The 22,979-nt window shown below is 43.5% G+C and overlaps 2 protein-coding genes across 3 annotated transcripts in view; one reads left to right on the forward strand and one right to left on the reverse strand.

Annotated features, from left to right (window-relative positions):
• LOC135378608 (V-type proton ATPase subunit d 1) overlaps positions 1-5,411 on the forward strand; it is a 62,986-nt gene extending 57,575 nt beyond the window's left edge. Inside the window, exon 8 of the mRNA XM_064611684.1 lies at positions 4,985-5,411. Coding sequence (XP_064467754.1) covers positions 4,985-5,146 — 162 coding nt within the window. The 3' untranslated portion in view covers positions 5,147-5,411. The remainder of the gene's footprint in view (positions 1-4,984) is intronic.
• A 4,571-nt stretch (positions 5,412-9,982) lies between these two features.
• Positions 9,983-22,950, reverse strand: LOC135378610 (CCAAT/enhancer-binding protein gamma-like). 2 transcript variants are annotated; one of them, XM_064611686.1, is made up of 3 exons: positions 22,844-22,950; positions 17,442-17,711; positions 9,983-12,717 (listed from the first exon to the last, which is right to left on the reverse strand). In XM_064611686.1, exons 2-3 carry the CDS (start codon positions 17,631-17,633, stop codon positions 12,514-12,516), a joined length of 396 nt encoding a protein of 131 aa, XP_064467756.1. In that variant the 5' UTR covers positions 17,634-17,711; positions 22,844-22,950; the 3' UTR covers positions 9,983-12,513. The 2 variants fall into 2 exon arrangements, with proteins under 2 accessions (XP_064467756.1, XP_064467755.1); XM_064611685.1 differs by lacking the exon at positions 22,844-22,950 and adding an exon at positions 22,376-22,639.
• Positions 22,951-22,979: the final 29 nt, after the last annotated feature.

Consider the following 22,979-nt stretch of genomic DNA (forward strand, 5'->3'; position numbering starts at 1 on the left):
GATATAATAAAGCGAAAGATTATGAGAATGTTCGTAATAGACCATCAATTAGTTGGTGTTGTGGAATGAGAAACTTGAATTAAATACTGGACATGTTCAGCCTATACGATTCTAGCACCATGTGAAACCACAGTGGACGAACTACTGTATTTATTCGATTCCAGGCCGATACGTTTCTCAAAATCTCTGGGTACCAAACGATGGGTCCAGCTTAGATTCGAGGACGCGGTCAGCGCGACCATGTCAGGTTCCATCCAGTTCCGCTATCTTTACGCACAGCACACATCCCAGTCATTATTGCACTTACAACGTGTTCACGACAGTATGGCACCAGTCATGCGATGCCACAACACTGTGGTATTCAAACTCAAAGTCATTCAAACCTCCAGCTACAGCGAGAATTCGGCATCAGCGAAAAGAACATGTGCCGCTGGAGGAAAGAATGCACCGCTAAGTCAGCTTGCGAACTGGGTAGTGCGCTGTAGGGGGAGGGCAGCAACAAGGAGTCTAGTGACGACTACCACGAGTGACATGCTGAGCATTGATAATAAATGCGTGTTTATTGCGTTTCTTCATAACTTTATGCGGATCGACTTGCATTCGAGGAAGTCTTTCTTTTTTTCCTTCTCTTTCTTCTTTTTTTTCTTTTCTTTTTTTTTTTTTTTGCAATCAGATTTCCGGGGGTCAGCCTTGAGTCGGGACCAGCCTAGATTCAAGTAAATACGGTAACTAAAAAGTAAAAGTGTGCAAATATTCGAATGTTTTCAATACAAATCGAATATTTGCTATATTCAATTCGTATTCATATTCGAAAATGTGATATTCAAAGTTTTCAAATATTTGTATAAGGTTGAATATTCAAATTTTTTCGAATATCCTGAGCAGCTTATTAAGCAGGCTGCTTGCTGGAATTTGTACGTTACGGTAGCAGCGACGAATATGAATTGTAGAGTAGCTGCAAAGCGACGCGTGGAGCTCTGAAGGTACACACATATGCGAATATGTCTCTACAAACCGGAACCAGCACACTGTTGTGTGCAGCCGCCATTAAAGTTCACCCCAGCCAGACGCAAAACTATGGTATGCTTCATGCATCGTCCACACAGTCGTGGCTGTAGTGTATTGCCCATGAACTCTGAAGATTTGTGCGAGGCCAACAGTTCGGTGAAATTCTGGTTAGATATAGAAATTTTTTGGCATTGAGCTGAACACCGGTGTTTTCTGTGCCACTGCATGTACAGCCAAAAGGTGTCTCTCGAACACCTTTTTTTCTTCTTCTTCTTTGTTTGGTTTCTGTTTGTGGTAGTCAACGATATACCATAGATCATGGTCGCGTGTGATGAGAATAATAATCGAGGAGTGCGACGTGACGATAGTTCGACATAGTTTCTCGGCGCTGCGTGGCTGCATATTAAAAGTGCCAACTAGGATGACAATAATGCTGCAGTCATTGGAAACTGGACTAACTGTTGTTACACATGATAGCAAGACGCATATGAACTCAACTCCGATCCTCATGGAGCGATTTTGCTCGCATCTGTATGCTGCACATAGCTACTGTTGCTTTGCAGCGCTAACACAGAAGTAAAAAAAGAAAGCCTGTTTTAATGGCAGGGTAAGTAACTCGGAAGAAAACTGTTCTTGAGGGAAGGAGGGATCCGGGACATCTTGGAACATTTCTGTAAAAGTAGAAATTTTCGCAATTGAACTTTTTTCTCGAAGCAAGGTTCCGCGAAATATACCTAGGCGGCGGGGATGAAAAAGTACGAGCATTGAAATTCACGACGATATGAGCCCCACAAAGACAAATTTACTTACTTGACAGTCTTTATTCTCACAGATTTGTTCTCGTCAACTTGATTGAAATGCCACTTCAACATGAGTAGTTTATTCACATACTGTATCACTTTGCATTGCCGATACCTGCTTTCACAAAACCAGCACGTATGTCATTGTCAAGAGATTGAGTTCACAGTAAGCCTGTATAAGCCAGCTGGCATGTAGAGGCCTTACAAACACTGCCAGCAGTGTTATGAACCCACGATCTCCCTGATCCCGCAATTTCTGCTTCTGTCCACTTCCATACAAATTTGGGTATTATTAAGACCGTGAAATGAACCACTTTTACAGTAGTTCACAAAGTTAGTGATCTTTCACAGGACAGAATGGCTGGAAGTCGATAGCAGTGACTTTTGCAACAGTCCCCAGCTGCCTTCCCCATCACCATAAAGAAGGTGTTAGTTAGAACAGCGAAGTGGGGATTTCATTTTTTTAAATATATTCCGTTAAATTTATACGCTTTCGTTTCATGCACTGAGGAAACCTTTCGTAAGTAAATACAAAATCAGCTTCAACTTCGGCTCTGCCATCATTTACGCGAAAATGATCCGTTTCACTCAAAACAACACAGCGCAACAACGAGGACAAGGATCAGACAAACACAGACGCTTTATCGTTTTGAGTATGTACCAACTCACCAAACTCTCCGCATTAACTGATATATTTCGTCATTGATGTTGGGCATAGTGAGGACTGTGATCTCAACAAAATGATGCCACTGATGTATGTTCTTATAGAATTTTATTTTTCATACATATTGGTTCATTTATTATTCTGTGCAGGAAGGCACTGGTAAAAGTATGTAGCTGGGGAATGCATCAAGAAATAAAACCTATTTCTGCCGTCGAAGAATGCTTTACCGTTGTGAGAGGAAAAGTCCCAGTTTGACTTGAATGCCACTCTCCTCATGTTATGTGATTTAAAGTTCATATCGGCAGCTGTTGCCGGGTATGAAAAAGCAGTTCTGCTGCTCTACCGGCCTGTCAGTTCTTGTCAGCAACTATATCTGCAGCTCTGCATCTTCCTGACATGCCCCTATTTATATAGATGGCATTGATAAAAGTGGCAGCAAAATCCATAGTTGTGGTACGTCACTAGTGATATCTTTTTCAATCTAGACCAATCCAGTTTCTCTGACATAGCAGTGTTGCATAAATAAGGTGATCTGATCCGATATGATGTTCCACTCTGTTCCAGTCTGAAAGACTATTTCACTGATCAATACAGCAAAACCTCGTTAAGACGTACCTGTGTAAGCTGTAGCTCCACTTTAAAAGTACCCAAGCTGTGTCCCCGACGGGGGTGCCATTAAACTTAATGCATTCAATACCCACTTAAGCGGCGGTGGTTCTCTGTGTACTTGTCGGTTGATCCATACTGTTTTCATATTGTCCTGTCATACTGTCCACCATTTTAGTTACGAACAGGTCAGAGAGACTGTGAGGTATGGTATCAAGCACGTGGCCAGTTATCTAATTGCCAATCAGCTTGAAATAAAGGGTCAGGACTGTGCAACTTTTGTAAATTGCCTCTCCAATAGGTGTTCCTCGTCCATCAGCCATTAGGTCGGTGTATATGTGCGATTTTAGGCCATGCTGTAGTACAACATGGTATGTACTCCTTTCACATCTCCACCATGTACGCTTTGACTGCAAGAACATCTATGTGATGTGCACCATCTCTCCACGTCTCTGTGTCGTCTGCTCCCTGCCATTATGCATTGGCTTGGCGTGAGTAGTGACCAGACATTGAAAGCTGCAAAAGTTCCTTTGCTATCGTTGCTGTGTGGAAAACCTTGCATCCAGGTGATTTCTTTGGATGCCTGGTCTACGTTGTTGTGTTTCAGGGTGCACCAACATCTTCGACATAGAAGCGCACAATGCTGCTAGCCACAGCCCAGCAACTGGCCAGCCCAGTTGCCTGAGTTCTTACTAGATGGCATGCGAGTTGCCTCAGGCATGCTACATCTTAGAGTCCGCAAGTTTTGCTTGGCGTGGAAATCTTTGGAATTCAATTGCTAGAAAAGTGCTCAGTGTACAACAGCTGAACAGTGTCTGAAGCATCCGAAATGCAAGATTTACCGTTCACTTTACAGTCCAGCATATATCCTAATACAGCCTGCAATTGAGTGGAGTCTGAGATCGCGGGTTCGAACCCGGCCGAGGACGCCAGCAACTTGGTGGCAGTGTACAAGTTGCTTAGACACGCCGTCTTCCGCGAGGGACGTTAAATACGGGGTGCTGTGTGATGAGCTTTCATCACACGTTGAAGAACCCTCAGGTGGGCAAAAGCAATCCACAGACCGACCGCTGTGGCGTCGCTCATGATCTCAGTTGTCTCGCGACGTAAACCCTCAATTAAAAAAAAAAAAAGAAAAAATGAGTGGAGTGGATTTGCATTATAGAGTTGAATGTGAGGGGTATCCATCCCTCATCTGGCAGAATCACACTAATTATCTGCCTGTTGTCTCACATACATAGCTGTCTATGTAGTATACTGCTGTGTGTGTGTACTTGCTTATTAGCTATGTTGCACACTTTCAAATAAAGTAGCTTTGGAAACATAGTAGAAAGGCTCAACAAAAATGTCCTACCCTTCTGACTAGCGCTCAAAAAATCAAAAGATCAGACAGCTGGGTAATCATCTTCGTACTCTAGATCAGGTGTTCTCAAACATTTCTGCCCAAAGAATCTGTACACATTTATTGGCACAAGGAGGAATCCCCCAATCCGCAGCATGCCCACGTAGAACAGTATGCTAAAAAGTACTCAAACAATTAACAAAACAGATGGTTCTAGTCACATTCATCGAACAATTTGTTTGTAGGTTCTATTGTATTTTGGTAGTAACTATTGTAGATCCTTTTCATTAAGCGCGAACCCGTTATGTGCAGTCCGTAATTGTACTTGACTGGCTCCGGAACCCATTGTGACATGTAGCAAAACTTAATATGAGAATCCCTGCTCTAGATATATTGGATGTTCTGAAAATGGCAGGAAGTTCTGGCAAGAAGCAGTTCAGGACACAAAAGAACCACCAAATTTTTATTTCTTACACCCATTCACGCCTTTTTCACACTTTTTTCCAGCCCAGCTGTGTTTATGCTGTTTATCCGAAGGACAACTTCTGTATGACTGCTTTTCAGGTGATGCTGAATGTGAACGCCTTCATGCAGCAGTTCCATTATGGTGTGTTCTATGCCTATGTCAAGCTGAAAGAGCAAGAATGCCGCAACATCGTGTGGATTGCAGAATGTGTTGCCCAGCGCCATCGTACCAAGATTGACAACTACATTCCAATCTTCTGAGGCTCCCTGCAAGCCATTCCTCCGTATATCTATTCTTTATCCTACTCTAGCACTTGGCAGATGGTTGTTAATCATGAGGCTGAACGTTACCATGTCTGGAGGCTGTAGGTCCAGTGCTCTTCCCAGCTGAATCGTGAAAAATGTTTTATGATCGAAAGATTCATGCTACAGTTATGTACATATGAAATTCTGTGTTTGGGTGTGTCTCTCTTCAACTGGGTAGATGTATTAAAAATTTGAACACATTAAACATTGGTTACTCTTCCGTCTGAAAGCTTCTTCAGTTTCATGGCTAGCCAGCGAGGCTGGTCATTCTTATATCTGAGCTATGTGATAGCTCCTTTCAGTACTACAGAGAACATAATGTAAATCAGTCACAAGCACTAATTCGGCTTAAAGAAATTATGTAGTTACTGTAACATTTTGTCGGCTTAATGTTACAGGCTATGCCAAGTAATAGCACTGGCAACAAAGTTTCCACAAGTCAATAGATTCAGCACAGTGACCTGCCAAACATACTTGCTAGTCTTTGCAATTATATGGTTTGTGACAAGCATAGAATGTTGAGCTAATTGGTACATGACTGAAATGGGAGTTAGTGCGAGTTAGTTAGAAAGGGACAACAATGCGTATGAGCACTTGAATGTCTCCAGGGGTTTTCCTGTCATTAAAGTGTAGTTGTAAGTAGTGCATGGTGTCCGTCTCTTCCCCTCTGCCTTGTCCACACGTGCTAACTCCAATTTCAGATTTGTGACACTTTTAGAGGCCTGGTTCATTGCATCACACATGCATTGTACTGCTCTCCAGAGTAGTGAGGAAAAAGAATAAGTTTTGTATGTCTTGAGGTCAGCTGTAAAATATAGTAATTATTTACAAGTAACTAAATTACTGCAATTAATTACTTTTATGGAGTAGCTTCTATACCTAAATACTTTCGAAAATGAGAATCTAACCGTGATTGAATTACATTTTGCCTCAAACCTGTTGTCAAGGGGCAGTTACTCCTGCAGTGCTTTTAGTATTCTGCTGTAAATTTCAGTCTGGTGCTATTTAATGTCCCTCTTCAAATGCAAGTCTTTTCTACTGCGGTCTGGTTTTTAATTTTTCTTGTTGCTACTGGTGTTGCACAAGGTTCCAGGTTTTCAGAGGTTATTTTTAAGTTATTTGGAAGAGTATTTTTCAGAATTTATCAGTGTGTATACCAACCTGGAGAACTGGGAATTGTAATTGAATTTTGATGAGACTGGAAAAGTCATGGGATTGGCAGGAAAGTTGCCAAAAGGCTGCTGAAGTTGGGGAAAATTGCAGACTGGTGACGATACGCAGTGAATCACTTGTGCCAATCGGTGCAGTTGAGCGCTTACGCTGCAGCAACAATGCTGTGTGTAACAGTTCACCAACACTACAACCTTGGAGGCAGGAAGTAGGGAAGTCTCACTAATAAATGACCTATAACAGAAAAATGCAAGGGTCATAATGATGTCCAGTAAGAGATCTCCCTACCACAGGAAAAAAAAAATTTGTTCTCTTGAACAGTAACGAGAAGCATGTACTCGGTTTGTTTGGATTCAATAAATGATCTGTATTATCCATTTATTCAATAAACTACATGTATGAAGCCATAGGCGCAAGCACCACGTTCCCTTTCGTTTTGATCAAAGAATTCTCTTGAGATAGTTAGTGGAAATCGGGTAAAGTCCGAGAATTTGAAGGCTACAATTTGGTAGACTTACTGTTTATAATGTCCTGAGGATTCAGAGCTGCTTATTATTATTATTTTTTTTTTTCGTTTATTTTTTTACCCATGAGTACACCTGTAATTTGCAGAAAAAGTGACGCATGTGATACGACATTCACAAAACAAATTAGAAGCTGCCCTGCAGAAGTGCTTTTTGTGGCGAAATTCGTATCATGACCGCCTGCTGACGTTGTGAGCATCTTGACAGTCCAGATATTCCTTGACATATTTGTGAGGCTGCTTCTGCTTGCATGTTTTCGTGCTGCTTGTGTTGCAACAGCTGTCCTTTCAAGAAGACAATCTGTATGTTATCTGTGCTCCCTTCTGCACTTTGAGAAGGAGGGGAAGCATGATACACAGAGAAGAAGGAAGGAGGCGCTGGACGTTTTCCAAGTAAACATGAGAGGTGGACGAAACTGACTTAAATGGTGTCATCTCGAGCAGATTCAGTAAATAGGGTTCCACCTTGGGGCACCCAATGCATTGATTGCATTGTTGTGTTGTGGTGCCTCTAGGTAAGGGCCATACATTGTTAAGTGGAAGACTAGCAGATTTGGGTCAAGATCCACCCTTCCTTGTGGTAAGGACTGGTAACCCTCGGTGCTGGGCAATCTTCTAAAAACGGGACACTAACCCTGTCAACCAGTCATCAGGTCGTATTTGCTGAACCCTTCATTATTGGAACCCTCAAAAGCGGAGTTCCTTGGTTGGTTCGAATTTCTTTAAAGTTTTTCAGGGGGTTTCAGATGCACCTGAAAACCCGGAACCTTAAATTACTCAAATGAGGTTGTAACTGTTTGTGTGTAATTTATGTAGATGTTTAGCCACTTGTTTTTCACCTCTTTTTTGTTTTGTTTGTTTGTTTGTAAGGGGGGAAAAGGTAAGTACAGCTTGGGACAAAACTTTATGGTGCACGACACTTGTGTATTCCTTTGCCGGAGCGTCTCCATATGCCAGCGAACGGCAGTGGTCAAAATTAAAAATAAGTGTCTCGGCTGTCCTATCACATGTTCATAATTCGTCCGCTCCTGTTTGATACCAGAGGGGACACTGACAAAGGAATGCGTGAGTGCTGCGTTCCGTAAACTTTTGTCCCAAGCTGTACCACATCTAGTGCCATATAGAGCCTAACATCGATCTTAGGTGCGCCTTCTTCCTTCTGTTCAAATGTTCTGGATATAAGTTTTGCTCACGTAAATGCTCATATCATCTAGTTCATTGTATATATTATGAACTTCTGGCATGATTGTGACAACATTATTTCTAAACATGTTATGGGACACATGATATCTGGCAACTTTAGATGGGCAATGCCTGAGGTAACACGATTATATACCCTGTGTAACCTCTACAGCCCTGGTTGTGGTTAGCGATTCGGTATTGAAAAATCCAGCACTGTGCATCATGCCGTGCATATATGGAACGCTACGATCGGACCCGTTCCAAATTCACAGGCCCTCGATAGGTATGCACGCGCTTCTCCTGTTGTCCCATTGGATGTCGCCAATCTTTGCCTCCTGGGGATCCCATTCGTTGCCGCCAGAGACTGCTGTTTTCATTGTGTGTTTCTTCTATACGGTAGCGTTGTGTGAACTCATTTTGTTTGAATTGAACTAATTGAAACACGGACTTCCATTTGAGAGCACGTTGTTTTTGCATTTCAGTGCCCCTTTAAAGGAGAACTGAGGTGACCCAGGTTTCTTTTCTTTTTTTCTCTGCAGAGTATTCTGCAGCAAATAAAATGAGCTCCTGCAAAAGAATGACGGCCACAAGTGACCTGTAGTGTACACACGAGGCTTCCGTTCCTTACTAAACCTTGACCAAATCCTCAAATTCAAACAAGGGAATGTCATGACGTAGCATGGTCCCCTAACATGTGACGTGGACTGGCGTGGCTCAAGAGAGCATAAGTAGCATGTGTGCTGAGAAGAAAGAAACAAAGAAAAGAGGCACAGGAAAAACGAGGTGTGAGGATCATGTTGGCCATCCGTGCGTGCTTTCTCAGACTGATTTTATAAATTTGACTGTGCAGTTACAGTACACAGCACAGCGAAAATATTTTGCGTGGTGACTCATAGGTGTTGACAATGAAAAAATGGCTAGGAAGCAAGTGAGCTGGTGAAGATGATGCAGGATGTAAAACCCCCGAGACTAGGGAACACGAAGGGACAGACACAAACACAAAGTCTCGAACACAGCTGAAAATTTTACTTCACATACAAGAAATATATACACAAACAGGGGGAAGAGAAACAACCAGAAGAGGACAAAAAGGGGTCAGTTCAGGAGAAAGAGCAGTCTGTTCCAAGGCCGGACCAAGGATTACGGATGGGTTGCGGATTTTGTCTGGCCAATATAACAGAAACCACAACCCTAGCTTGTGGTTTCTGTTGTATTGGCCAGACAAAATGTTGCTTAAATGATCGCTTGAGAGAGCATTCATTAAAAGTAAAAAATAAAGCTTCAAACTCCGAAGTTGCCAAGCATTTGGAAGAATGCTCAGATTGCTTCCCTCTATGGGATGAAACAATTGTAAAGGCTTCCGAAGTGGACCCTCACAGAAGGCTTTTGAGAGAGACCCTTTGCAGAACCTCTTGTGGGAACTGTGTCAGCAACCCATCCGTAATCCTCGGTCCGGCCTTGAACAGACTGCTCTTTCTCCCGAACTGACCCCTTTTTGTCCTCTTCTGGTTGTTTCTCTTCCCACTGTTTGTGTATATATTTCTTGTATGTGAAGTAAAATTTTCAGCTGTGTTTGAGACTTCGTGTTTGTGTCTGTCCCTTCGTGTTCCCTAGTCTCGGGGTTTTACATCATGCATCGTAGGTGTTACTTCATTGCTCCTTTAACGTTTGCATCGCAAGGGTGTTTCCATGAGCCCTTCTGGTATGCTTCAAAGTTAATCCCAGTCTCCTGTGCACCACGGAGTGAAACCAACATGCAACCGAAAACGATTCGGAAAGCACCTAAATCATGCTTTGCTCTGCAACAACCATGTTTGACCAGCTGCATTTCTATGGAGCTGTTTGCTCTAAAGAAACCAGGAACTCCAGGAACTCTTGCTGCGTCTTATGGAGGGTCATCAGCAAATACATGCAAATGTTATGTACAAATACTGCTCCAGTTTATTCAGAATATGCACAAGTGGGGACACTATAAACATTTCCACAAGAACATCATTTCTGCCAAATTGCCCATAAAAGCCTCACAATACACATACACAGAGGGCTCTCCATTTGGGTCTGGTTTGCTTCTTTGGCACAGCCAATCTTTTATTACACATGTGTAAGGTCCTTTCTTACATATAATAAATATCTGCTGGATTGCTAACATACTCTCTTGCAAGCTAGGAGCCACATTGCATTGGACATTTTATCATGGTAAACTTGCGAAGTATATGCTACGTTCCCTATGAAAGCAGTGCAGATCAGACCTACACTAGGGCATTGGCTGCAAGAAGAGGAATTTGGGAAACTCCTCTCACCAGAAGAGCGCAGACACGTAAATCAACTCAAATACGACAGGGAAAGGTTGGCATTCTTTACTTTTTAGCGTTTGACTATGTGTATTTCTCTTGCAATTTGTTGCATCGGTTTCACATCTCTCCTGTTCCTACCTCATGCACAAACTCAACAAGTTAAGTCTATTTAAATTTATTGGTCAGGACACGAGATTTAAAATACGAAATACGTTTTCTGTCAGTATGATGTGTGTGTGTTTGCACAAGGTCACTTGCTACACCTGTAGACCCTTTATGACTGCCGTCCAATATCAAATGGTCATTCACTTCCTGTATTCTTCCATGAAGTTTTGCAGTTTCACATTTCGCACACTCATACAAGAAACAGGACACACGAAAAATTGTGCGCTTTCTTGCATGTATGATTGCACAGACCGCAAGCTTTCATATGTGCTGCTTATTACCAAAGTGGGTGTTTACAGCGCCACAAAAAGGTCATTCACATGTTTCTTTCAAGCAAAGTAATAATGTTGACCAAAGAAAATAACTCTACAAAGCATAACTGTATGTATCAGGTGAAAAGAGCGAAATAATTACATGAGTTCTAGACTAAACCAGCAACATATCCTATCTCATGAAGCAACGATGCAGCCGACCACACACCATTGTCGCCTCAATGTCACTACAGAGGCCCTTCTGCTATTCAGATGTACAAAAAAAAATAGATACAGATGCATGAAGAACCACGTATAAGTGTACAGTGCATATCCACATTTTCTTTTCTTCTCTACAGAATGGGCTGTAACTTTTCTGATGCCACTGCTCAGTTTATGACACAAGTTGCTCCCCCAAAAAAGGTGAAAGCCCATTTTTGCTTTCTGGGAACACCTCATAAAATTGAATGCTTCTGATAAAAAGCTAAAAGTTGCACCAGAATAAATGAAGACATGACACAGCAGAGTATTGGGGAAGAACACCAAAAACAGCCTCTCAAATAGATGGCAATGTTACAAAATGCACACAGCAAAGAATGAGTTATGGTAGGAATGTCAATGGCATGAGCAGCATTCTGCATTGCATCAGCTTTATCACAAAAACAAACAAACACAGTTTAAGAATGCAAACTTGATAATATCACGATGTGCACAGTAGCAGGAGTTTGAGTAAACAGTATAGGATAACACTGGCTGAATTCTCCATGCTCACACCATTAATTTTCGCCCAGCTCTGCATGCACATAACGCCAAAGCAAGCGTATCTACATGTGTTCACCTGGAAACCAAAGTGGCTCACAATGGCTGTAAATGACATCTCCAAGAGTTCCTCCACTATGTATGGAAGGATCATCGCTGCTCATGTGTGATGTGCCAACACTACCATGTAGGACCACAATGCTTCAGGCTTATAAATTCAAAACTTAACCTACTTTGATGTTGCATAGATATCGAATTGTGACTGCCAAATACTTTTGCCAGCCATACTGTCTGAACATGTTGTGTGTGCTCACAATAGCCGATAAAGCCGTCTGCAAGAGAGAAGCATGCCGGATGCAAGTCAGCGCAGACAGCCTCAATTTACATGATGGCAGTTAAATATACAGCAAGATTCTCATATAGCAATGCATAGGCTGTAAGAGAACCACAACCACACTCAAAAATGCAACTTGTTTGACTAAACCTACGATCACAGCATTAACCGCCCAAGAAATAGCACATATTTCCAACCTTGTCCAGAGTACAATGCCAGTCTCAGGAGTGAGAGAACAGAGAACTCTATGGAAAGGGTAGTAAAAGTTTGCCCACCTTTCTAGAGCTTGAAGCGGAATTCTACGATTAATTCAGTGCGTATGAGAAAACAGATATTCAGGTATGTATAAAGAAAGAAGCAGTTTCGAGATGAAAAGGCAGTGATCTCTGATAAAGTTGCTTTTGAGTTTCTTTTTTATTTAAAACTAACATTGCGAGAAAAGAACAGAATACTAGATGGAAAATGAGGATACAAGACAGAATGGTGCAAGAGATGATTGTGCAATATTTTTCACATTAATATGAAACTCTCATACTTTCTGCATGTACAGTGTTTTCATTACATCATGTCCCACATAGTGTAACTACTGCCTGTCCTTGGCAATACCAGAGAGATTGCATCATTGCCACGTTGAGAATCCTAGTTCACATTTGCTCCGCCTTCACGTGGGGTGACTCTTCCATGGCATGTGCATCCTCGTTGAGGAAGCTAAGGTCGATGCCCTCGAGGTTCCGACTACCTGTAGCTCCTGCATGTGCTAGAAAGAGGTCCTTGAGGAAGCTCAGCTCCTTGTTCAGTATTTTAATCTTTGCATTCAAAGATTCGTTTTCTGCCCTCAACTGAGCCACCTATGGGGAAAGAAAAATACATTACAATATTGCTAAAATGCAACGAGGTGACACTGCAGAAATGTCAAGCACGCTTCTGCAGGCACATAATTTTCTGGCAACAAGACTTGGCTGGCACCTCAATCGTTCGAAGTTTTCAGGTCACAGAGCAAGACTTCCATTCGGTCTCGCATAACATTACTCATTTCAAGGCAGTAATAATATGTCCTCAAATCTTAAAGAACATCCAAACAAAAGAAGTTATTATATTGATAAAATAACAAACAGGCGAGCTGGTGGAGGAACTGAAAAAAAGCCAGAGTTTTGGGCACATGGGACGGATGACACAGAAGGACTCAAAAGAGTTCTTCTGTGCCATGTGTTGAGTGGTGAATGATTGAGCGATGATATTGAATGATGATGGTGTTGAATGATTCTTGTGTGTTGAGTCCTCCTGTGTTGTCCGCCTCTTTCTTGTGCCCAAACTCAAGCTTTTTGCATTATTATATTGGCCATTCTTGTGGGCTTCCCATGTAGTAAGGGTCATATTAGTAAAGACTAATAACAAAACTATGCACCATTGTATGTATAGATACAGTGGTACTCTTAAGGTTGGTAGCTCATCAGTTCATCAACACCTGTTTTTGGAAACGTGGGAGCACAATCAATGCGTGAAACAACATGCTTGGCCAGTTCTAAAGAAATGTTTTTGTTCCTAATCGAGCACACGTGTTCTTGGATACATTCGTTAATAGATCGACTGGTTTGCCCAATTTAGGTCAAACCAGTCGATGTATTAACAAACTTTCATGCATTGATTGTGCTCCCATGTTTCCAAAAACCGAATGCCTCTATGTAGTAAAAGATAACCTGTCCCGGATCATTCTCGAAGCTTTTACAATCGCTTCACAAAGCCTTTGTGTAGGTCAACCCTCAGTTGCCCTTTCCCCCTCCCTCTGTGACCTCCTTACCCCAACCTGATTTTGTTTGTAAATAAAGTTTCATTAGCTGGTTGGTGAGCGTCATGTCTACTTGGTTTCCCTCAAGCTCAAGGCGATACATCCCACTTCAGTGGTAATGTTGTAGCTCTGCATTACAGGTAGCGCCAAAATTATTGCTGCACGAATTATTGCTGCTGGAGTGACTAATGGGCTCCAAGAAAAGTGCCTCGTGCACTGTGTGAAATGCGCTTTGTTCCCACCGAGGGCAGATACCATTCCATTGAGGAAGCAACCCCATCTGATGCCACAGAAAGTAGGTACCCCCATAGTCTAGCAAGGTTTGTTCTGCCAACGGAATTTGCCATAACCACAAGTTATCCACTGAGGGCCTTTGCATGTGCAGATACAAAACGCTCAAATGGATCAAAATTAGAGGTGTGCGAATATTTGCAACAGTTTGAATATCCATTTTTTTCTAATATCATAGCTTATTACAAAGTTGTTGCGGGCTGCACGCTGGAATTTGTATGTTGCGGTAACAGTGACGAACATGTCTAGTAGAACAGCTGCAAAGCGCCGCGCAGAGCTTTCACGGTACTCCCATCTGTGAATGCGTCACTACACGTTCTGTAACTGAAACCGACACTAGCACACAGTTGTGTGGAGTCGCCATTTTAAAGTCTGCCCCAGCCAAACACGTGAAACCGTGGTACGCTTCATGCATCGTGAGTGCAGTCGCGGATTGCCAATGAACTCTGAACATTCATGGGAGGCCCAAACTTGGGTGAAATTGCAGTGAAATATCGAAATTTTGTTGGCATTGAGCTGAATACCGCTGTTCACCGTGCCACTGCATGAGCAGCCAAAATCCACGTCTTGAACATGTTTTTTCAGTTTTGATTTGTGATAGTCAGCAATATATAATAGAATCATAGTCACGTGCGATGACAGCTATACAGTGAAACCTCGTTAATGCGTACCCGGCGGGGACACGAAAAAACTACGTACTAAGCGGTAGTACGGCTTAACCAAAAACTCAAAATACAAGTCCACGTACCTGTCTAATGGAAGAAAAATGGAACATGTTTGACAAAATGAGGATAGATATCGCCGTTTATTCACTTTGCAACAAGATAGTCCGTTATTTTCGCTTCGTACTGACGCGGCCTTGCAGCAATGATCGCGGCTTCAAATCCACAAACATTACTAGCGTGCTGTTCTAGAAGTCCCCGTTTTCTGGCAAACTGATCGATGGTATGGATGTTGTCCAGTTTCTCCTTGGTGTTCAGGACACGGTGCCATGGCGCTGTCCCGCAAGCCAATACAAGTGACAAGGAAGTGAGAAACCAAACGACGAAACTATAGGAGGGGAGGAGCCTACTTGCCCTCTCCACTCTGCGGGAGAATGGCCTCTCCTCCTCGCAGGAGTGACGTATTGGCGTTGCCCCGTCTCCGGAGGAGCCACGTTCTTCGAAATCCTTGTTTCTGGTACGGGAGGAGCTAGTTTTTTGCGCTGCACGGACTGTTTCGGGACGAAAAGTACGCATTAACCGGTATTGAAGCTGCGAGCAGCTACGGCTTAAGCGGGTAGCAAATACATTGGTTTCAATGGGAGTCATGACGGGGATTCAGCTAAACTACTGCTTAAGCGGAATTACGGCTTAAGCGGGTACGTATTAACGAAGTTCCACTGTAATTGAGGACTGGGACGTGACTATATTTTGACATAGTTTCTCCAACTTCAGCACTGTGTGACTGTATGTTAAAAGTGCCATATAGAACGACAGTAACGCTGCAAAGTCATTTGAAACTGCATTACCTGTTGTTACATATGATAGCAAGACGCATATACGCTCCGAGAGTCCGCGAGGTCAATGCGCATGACGTCACAGTGATGTTTCTAGGATGCTCCTGATTGGCCGGAGGAACCATGTGCGTGCTTCAAAAGGTAAACAAGGGAACATTCGATACACAGAGTGCCCCCGGAAGGGCTGATTTCTGTTTTAGAGGTCCCCTTTTTGTTGGGGATGATCTTGGTTTATCGACGAAAGACAAACGGAAGTTCCATGCAATATGTTTGCTGAAGTTTGAACTATTCCGCTCTCAGATAAGTTCGCTCGTGCGAGCATTCTGCAAACATTTTCCCCATATTGTTCAAATTTCAGTCTCGCAAAGTAGACAACTCTCTAGGAGGGAACTGCGAGTGTCCTCATAGAAGTGGCAGATGTAGCCACATGGCAGCTACAATGCTCTAAACTACCATAAACGACAGGACGAAGACAACGTGGCTCAGCACGCATACTAACATCTATCTTCCAATGTGAGGCAACTGGAGCCTGATACTGCAGCAAAGGCACCCGAATGGACAATGATCAGGCGCGTTCCTGGTATAGACATTAGAACTTCTATGGGGCCACTCAAAACAGCACATTGAACTGTGACCTGGGGTGGTGCTCTTCTTTTCCGCCACGAAGGCGGAGCCTTGGTAGTGTACCGTGTTTGAACTGTTTCTGTAGCCACCATAAAACACACAAGCACACAAACACTCCCCCAGCCATAGAATGCCGTTTGAACCCGCAAGCAGCAGCAACAGTTAATTGCGTTCTTCCACCGCCGGCGGAGCCGCGTGCACTTTGCAAATAAAAAAGTGACACTACGTCCAAATGCGACGAAGTACAGTCATAAATACAGCAGGTATTTAGCACTGTATCACTTAGCAAAGCCGAAAACACGCTAAAGGTATGGCGGGTTCCCTACTGTTTACATTTCTCTGGTGCTCACGTGGAGTAAACACGGGCCTTGGCGAATGGGAGCGCAGCACGCTACTGCGCACGTCATTTTACACCCTCGCCCTCTTCTGCTGCGCAGAAACCTACTTGCGGAGCATGTAGCCTTAAGCAGGACCCGCATGGGACGATTTTGCCTGCGACTCGCACGTGTCGGCATGACAAAGTTTTGATGCACACGTGTAAATTTTCGGTGCGAAATTAAAGAAGCGCTGAACACAAACACCGCGGAAACAATCACATGTGATGAGCACAGTCATCCAACATCGTTGAGGATCACTGTGTTACTACGCTAATGACTGAGACTGTTCCAAACTATGTGTTACAGTCAGGTATGATGGTCTCACGTGTGACTTCACGAGTGAGAGCACAGTGGAACCGTGCAGTTTCTTGCCTATACGACAAGTGCGGAAGGCATAGTCAGTGCAAGAAGAAAGCACTTGCCACCTTCAATTTCCTTCAGAGGTGTGCTCATCACTAAACCATCCCACATTCTGAACATGTTATAGCCCTTTCCTTCCATTCTGTCTGTTTCACCAGCACTTACAATGCCAACACAGGTGTTCACTGTTCATGAAAGATGTTTGAAGTGCAAGCTGTTTTTACGGTTTTCAGCTACCCTCATGGGAACAGCACATTGTTTCACTTTAAAAATAATTTTACTGTACATAAATGTGCATATAGGCATGTATGCCCTACGCTAAGCCAATACATTAATACATATTCCTTATTAGCACTCAGGCGATTTTTCTAAAGATCAGCAGGACACAACTGTGACCATGCTTGTTTTCGAGGCTTCATTGTTACTCTTAGAGACCTTTATCCTATGTTGTGATATTCAATATTCGAAGGTCAATTTTGCAGATATTCGTATTCGATTCGTATTCGGAAATTGCAATATTCGCACACCTCTAATCAAAATATTTTTATTTTTTCTTGAAAGTTTTCACTCTTTGGGTCAATCCCCCCAGTCCCTCACTGGTGGTATGTGTGGGAAAACTACCAGGAAAGGCTTTACCTTTGCCTGAGTCTCCTGTGCTCTCTGCTTGGACTTATTTCGGGAACGCTTGACAGCCTGATTGTTCCTTTCCCTGTGCTTTCGGTACTCCTCACTGTCCTTGTCCAAGTGGGCCACCCGCTTGTTGCGGGAACTGCTCCCACTGTGGTTGCTATCACCGTGGTTGCCTTGGTTCCTTGGAGCCATGGGCATCCTACATCTCACATAACCGTTCCACAACCGAACTGTTGTCCAAGAGGAGTCTTTCTCAGCAGCTGATGATTCCAGTACCTGTGCAAACACGTGGAATGATAAATAGCACACACCAACAATAAAGTACAGCAGTGTAGGCTACCTGAAGTAAGTCTCTACATTTTCATTCATGCATGAAAAAAAAAGCATACTCAAGTAATCCTTAGTAATTCTTATACACTGTTAGTTGCCTAATTCAGTTTAGTTTCTCTGGCTTTTGGTTTGGTGTTACGGATGAGCAGCAACAGGTTAATCTTATATAATTTTTCTGCAGAAATATTTTCCGTTAAAATGCATGTTGAGATCATACTTATGCACATTTCTTCTCGTGCCTGTGGATACGCCTGCAAATATCGTGGGACGTGCCGGATGGTCATGTTGAGGGATGACAACAAGCCTTACTTTGTTTTATGAATGGTTCGAAAGTGAAACTCAAGCCAGACAACAAATGACCACAAAAAAGCCACTAGAATTTTAGGCTGGAAATGGTGATCACATCACATATTACACTATACATTAACAAACTGGTACAACATCAAAATTGGTACTGATAATCCATACTGAAACATCACTTAAATGCTTTACAAGCAGATGACAAACTGAAGATGAGTTTCCTGCAGTTACCCAGTATGTGCCAAGAACTACCCTCAATACCTCAAACACCTGTGCAAAGGCACCTAGGAGGTGGCAGTTAGAAGTATGTCAATTTTAATTATTTCATGCACTATACTCGAGCACAGCCAGCAGCATTCCTCCCAAAATATTCACCAATTGGTTTATTGCAGTTGTATGATTTCATGCTCATCAGTTTTCATGAGGAGGAAAGCCAGAGCTTGGGCACACACAAAAACATGAACAGCCCGAATACGACCCAAGCTGTTTGTGTCCTGTTGTCTCTTTTTGTGTGTGCCCAAGCTCTGGCTTTCTTCATCATGGACATGATCCACCAGCTTGCCTATGTGTATGCCATTTGATCTGTCACCACTTTTCCTTCCATGTTAGCGCCATAAAGCAGGCATGAAGCGGAACACTGATATAGACAAATGGAGACCAGAAGGAGCAAACAGGTTTCGTATGCATATTGATAATAATTTGGGGCCTTACATCACGAGACAACTGTGATCATGAGCAATGCCACGGTGGTGAGGTCTGTGGATTAATTTTCCCACCTGAGGGTTCTTTACTCTGTGCCGAAATCTTGTCACACGGCGCACTATATTTAACGTCCCTCACAGAAGAGAACGTCTAAGCAACTTGTACCCTTCCACCAAGTTGCCACCGTCCTTGGCCGGGTTCAGTTCTGACCTTGGGATGAGTATGCGGACACTCTACTGCAGGGTATCGAACCGCAAATAATACGGGTTCGGTTCAGGTTCGCATTGCTTGGATTTCGTTCCGGTTCGGCCAAGGCAAAAACCGAACCGGTCCACAGCCTCGAACCGGTTCACAAACCATTTTATATCTCCCATAGAACTGCTTTTATTAGATTATGCATGGCTAATAGCTTACTGCTGTTGTCTGCATTGACGTTTTGAGTGGTTGGGTACTCCCTTTAGCGAAAGAAAGGAGAAATGGATGAACACTTGCAAACAGCGTCCACATTGATGAAGCGGTGTAGTCCTGCTACTTTCTGTTCCCAAAATCTCTTTTTTCACACGCACAGTGCCAGCATGATACACTTAAAGGAAGCCAAACAAGTTTGACAGTATTTTACATAGACGGCGGAACTTGATGGGATACTGAATTCACAGCGTGAATCGATCTGCAATCGTACTGAATCATGTCGAAAATAAGTCACTCAGCTTTGCTCTGTCCAAGCTCACAGCAGTGTACCAGTTAATCCACAACACAAAGGCAATGTGTCACGAAACAATTGCACTATCAGTAATCAGAACTACATTTACTTCTCAAACCACGACCAATCAACAGGCACCGTTCTGCGTACGCTCCTTCTCCACTTCCCATGTTTCCGACTTGTTTAACTTTTACTGCTCACGTGTAAAGGGAAATTTTGGGCGGTTGCTTAACCACATATTCATCCTATAGAGCTACACAACTGGCCTACTGTATTCCTGCTTCATTCGTCCGCGTGGCGCTTCCTCTCTGAAGAGCAGACGCCGCAGCACGTGAGTGGGGCGCTGAGTTCGCGTTTGACTGCTAGGTGAAAATTCGCGAAATCCATGATATGGAGATCAATGTGTCCTTGTTCGGGTATTGGGAGGCACTTTAGGCTTTGGACTTCTTTATGTGCGAACCGTTTTGTTGCGAACCGGATACCGCTATTATTTTTTCCAGTTCTGCTCCGGTTCGGGTTCAGCAGTGTCATGAAAATTTCGGTTCAGGTTCAGTTCCGGAAAAAATAAAGGTTTCGGTTCGGTTCGACACCCTGCTCTACTGACTGAGCCACCGAGGGGTATGCGTAATGAGATGACTTCAGGAGGATTTCTGCCAGCCTCTGTCAGTAAAGTCTGACGGAAGTGCAGTGTGCAGTCAAATTCCACCTTGCAACCACTCAACCTCTTTAAGATGACCTCACAACTACCATCAACTAGCAGATATTGTGTCCGCTCAGCTACACTACTGGTAGCTCACCAGTGAGGCTTAAAATACCACTTGTGAAACATTTGCTAAAAATAAGAAGAAAAAAAAACAAGTAGCAGTACTTTCTGTACATTTTACATTGCCTGATCAATATCTTGGCCGATCGATATCAATGGCCCTTTCATTCAGTTGGTAAACTGAATGGCCATCAAAGAATGTCACTGGTGCAATACCCTTCTCCTGCTACAGTACAGTTTGTGCGTGGGAGTGGTGCCACCTGGTGTCACAGCTGAGTGTGAACAGAGGGACGGTTGAGAGGGAGACTCCCACACCCTGACGATGTTGGGATAGAGATATCGCTTTTTATCCTCGATCAGTGGGTGACCACACCTCACCACTCGTATATGATTTCAAATAAAACATTTATACAAACAAACAAGTAATGATGTACACAGCTAACACAAATAATCGTGTGAAATGGATGACTGTAGTTCGAGAGGAATGAAATAAACTCATACTACGGGAAGTACGTTGGTTCCTGGTGGTTGTCGGATGTTCTGATGCTTCTTGAGATGCGACGGAGGAAGGCTTGCAGGCAAGGCACAAACACTCACAGAAGTGCCCAGTTCACAAATAATACGGATGAATGAGCTACACTTGTTCTCATCGCAACCTGATACGCAGGTCAAAGCTGACTGTTCGTGGAGGTGGTCCAATACCAACTACTTTCTCTCGTTAAATTCTGTTGCCTTGTTTCTTTCGCCCCGTTTCCCTAACTAGTTGCACACAGTGCGACAGTCAGGGTCCACATGTGGCCCTTTGAGGGAACCCTCCCGACAAAGGCCAATTCCACCTGTGTGTCTTAGGAAGTGTCTTAAGGAAGAACACATGTTCCACAGCCATGAGGCTGCTAAGGTGTCGGGGACAGTGTGGATGGGATACATGTGGTTTTACTTTACCTCCCAAATAGAAAATATGGTCCCAGGTACGCGAACTGAGTGATGTTCAAGGATCGTGACACCTGGTAGCATAAATGAAACTGCCAGCCCCACTCGAACATCCAGAAATCCCATCACCATCGATCAGGACTGTTGTGTAGGAACACTATCACCTCTATTAAAAATCTAATCTATACTGAACCATGTACATGTAACATGGTCACAGCTGTAACATGACACACAACCCCGAATTCTACACCTTTTTTATTTGGGAGTTTTAAAATCAGGAAGATGGTTAACATCTGGGCCGATCAATAATGCATGAAAAGCAATAAAAACCCTGGTGCAAGGTACAAAAAGGGCAGACACACAATGCTTTCTGTTGTACCGTTCTTGTACCCTGCAATGGGGTTTCTATTGCTTTGAGAGTGGGGAAACAAATTGAAGAACATCGAATCCGCAGGCTTACAGCGGACCCAAAACCATAGCAACAAGAGAGAGCTTTAGAAAGTGGTTTCCCCACAGCAACCCAGAATGCCCGTAGCTTACGCTTGCAGTTGTACAGGTTGGGACAAAAGTTCACGGAACACGCGAGCAGCGTACTTTTTCTTCTGTGCGACACTCTAGCAGCTGCCAGAAGCGGGTGAGTTCACCATTTCGGAGGGGTGGAAGGGTGCGCTGTTAGCGACACACAGTGGTAGTTCTGGTGTCGCTTGGGATGGAAGCTACGGCTGTGTCGCTAACAGAGCACCCTTCTACCCCTCCCAAACAGTGAACTCATCCGCTTCCAGTGGCCACTAGGGTGACGCACCGAAAAAAAAGTATGCCGCTCACGTGTTCCGTAAACTTTTGTCCCAACCGGTATCAAGTGGCACCCACCACTTTGTTCGTGAAATTCGTGAAACTGAAAGTTTGATGCTGAAGAACATTGTTCCGCAAATGCTACTGCTATGTTTGGGTTGTTACAGAAACTACCGTCCCCACCCGGTTCAGTGTATGCACAGTGGGGACGGAGCAATTTATTTGGGCGTCCTGCCCTGAAACTCCTTATAATTAATGGTTATGGTAATTATACTGTTGTACGTTCAAACCCTTTTTTTTCTTTTTGCCCTATGCGTGCACAAAACGGTACGCTTTTAGGGTCCATTATTTTCCAGAAACCTGAATTCCGTGCGTTTTTTGTATTTGTCAACTAGCGCATCACAGCGCAGCAACTCAAGTTACCTTTTCGAGTACCTCTGCTTCGAGTAGCGCAACCCATCTAGTATGCCACGAGGAACAGCTCGAACTGTAACAGTTCGACGTAAAAGCCTGTACACACGAATAGCCTAAATATGCGCAACATATCGTCAAGACGATACGGAGAGTGTGGGATGAATTTCTATGGAGACGACGCATTAACACCGGGCATACGTTGTCGATTGTCATCGTACATGCTACGTTAAGTCGTGCACATTGTCACGTTCCTCGTGGAGTTACGAGTGTTTGCATGGGAATGTGGCAATCATGTAACAGGTGTAAACAATTGCTCCTGCGTTTGTTAGTATGAGTAAGCACCGTGCTAAATTTAACACGTGCCCCCTGCTACAGGCATATAGACAGAATGCGGGCACATGTGGGAAATACAATGAGGAATACACGTTGAAAGTGCATATAAGTACGCAAAGATGACAAAAAACTGCAGAAACTTACAAAATCGCTTTGCCGGAAAACAAAACCTTGATCTCGATCCACTCAACTGGGTATTGCATCATAGAGCGACACCACTAGCCAATCAGGGTAGAGGAAACATACGTCATTCAAAAGCCGTGTCAGGTGATCAAAAACG

Source organism: Ornithodoros turicata, chromosome 1, assembly GCF_037126465.1.
Source record: "Ornithodoros turicata isolate Travis chromosome 1, ASM3712646v1, whole genome shotgun sequence".
Taxonomy (NCBI): Eukaryota; Metazoa; Arthropoda; class Arachnida; order Ixodida; family Argasidae; genus Ornithodoros; species Ornithodoros turicata.

Coding starts and splice junctions, on each gene's coding strand:
- LOC135378610 (XM_064611685.1), bottom strand. CDS start 22,579: ATGACAATCGACAACGTATGCCCGGTGTTAATGCGTCGTCTCCATAGA. Junction 17,712..22,375: donor AAGCAGAGGTACTCGAAAAG/GTAACTTGAGTT, acceptor GTGTTTGCACAG/GTACTGGAATCATCAGCTGC. Junction 12,718..17,441: donor CACAGGAGACTCAGGCAAAG/GTAAAGCCTTTC, acceptor CTTTCCCCATAG/GTGGCTCAGTTGAGGGCAGA.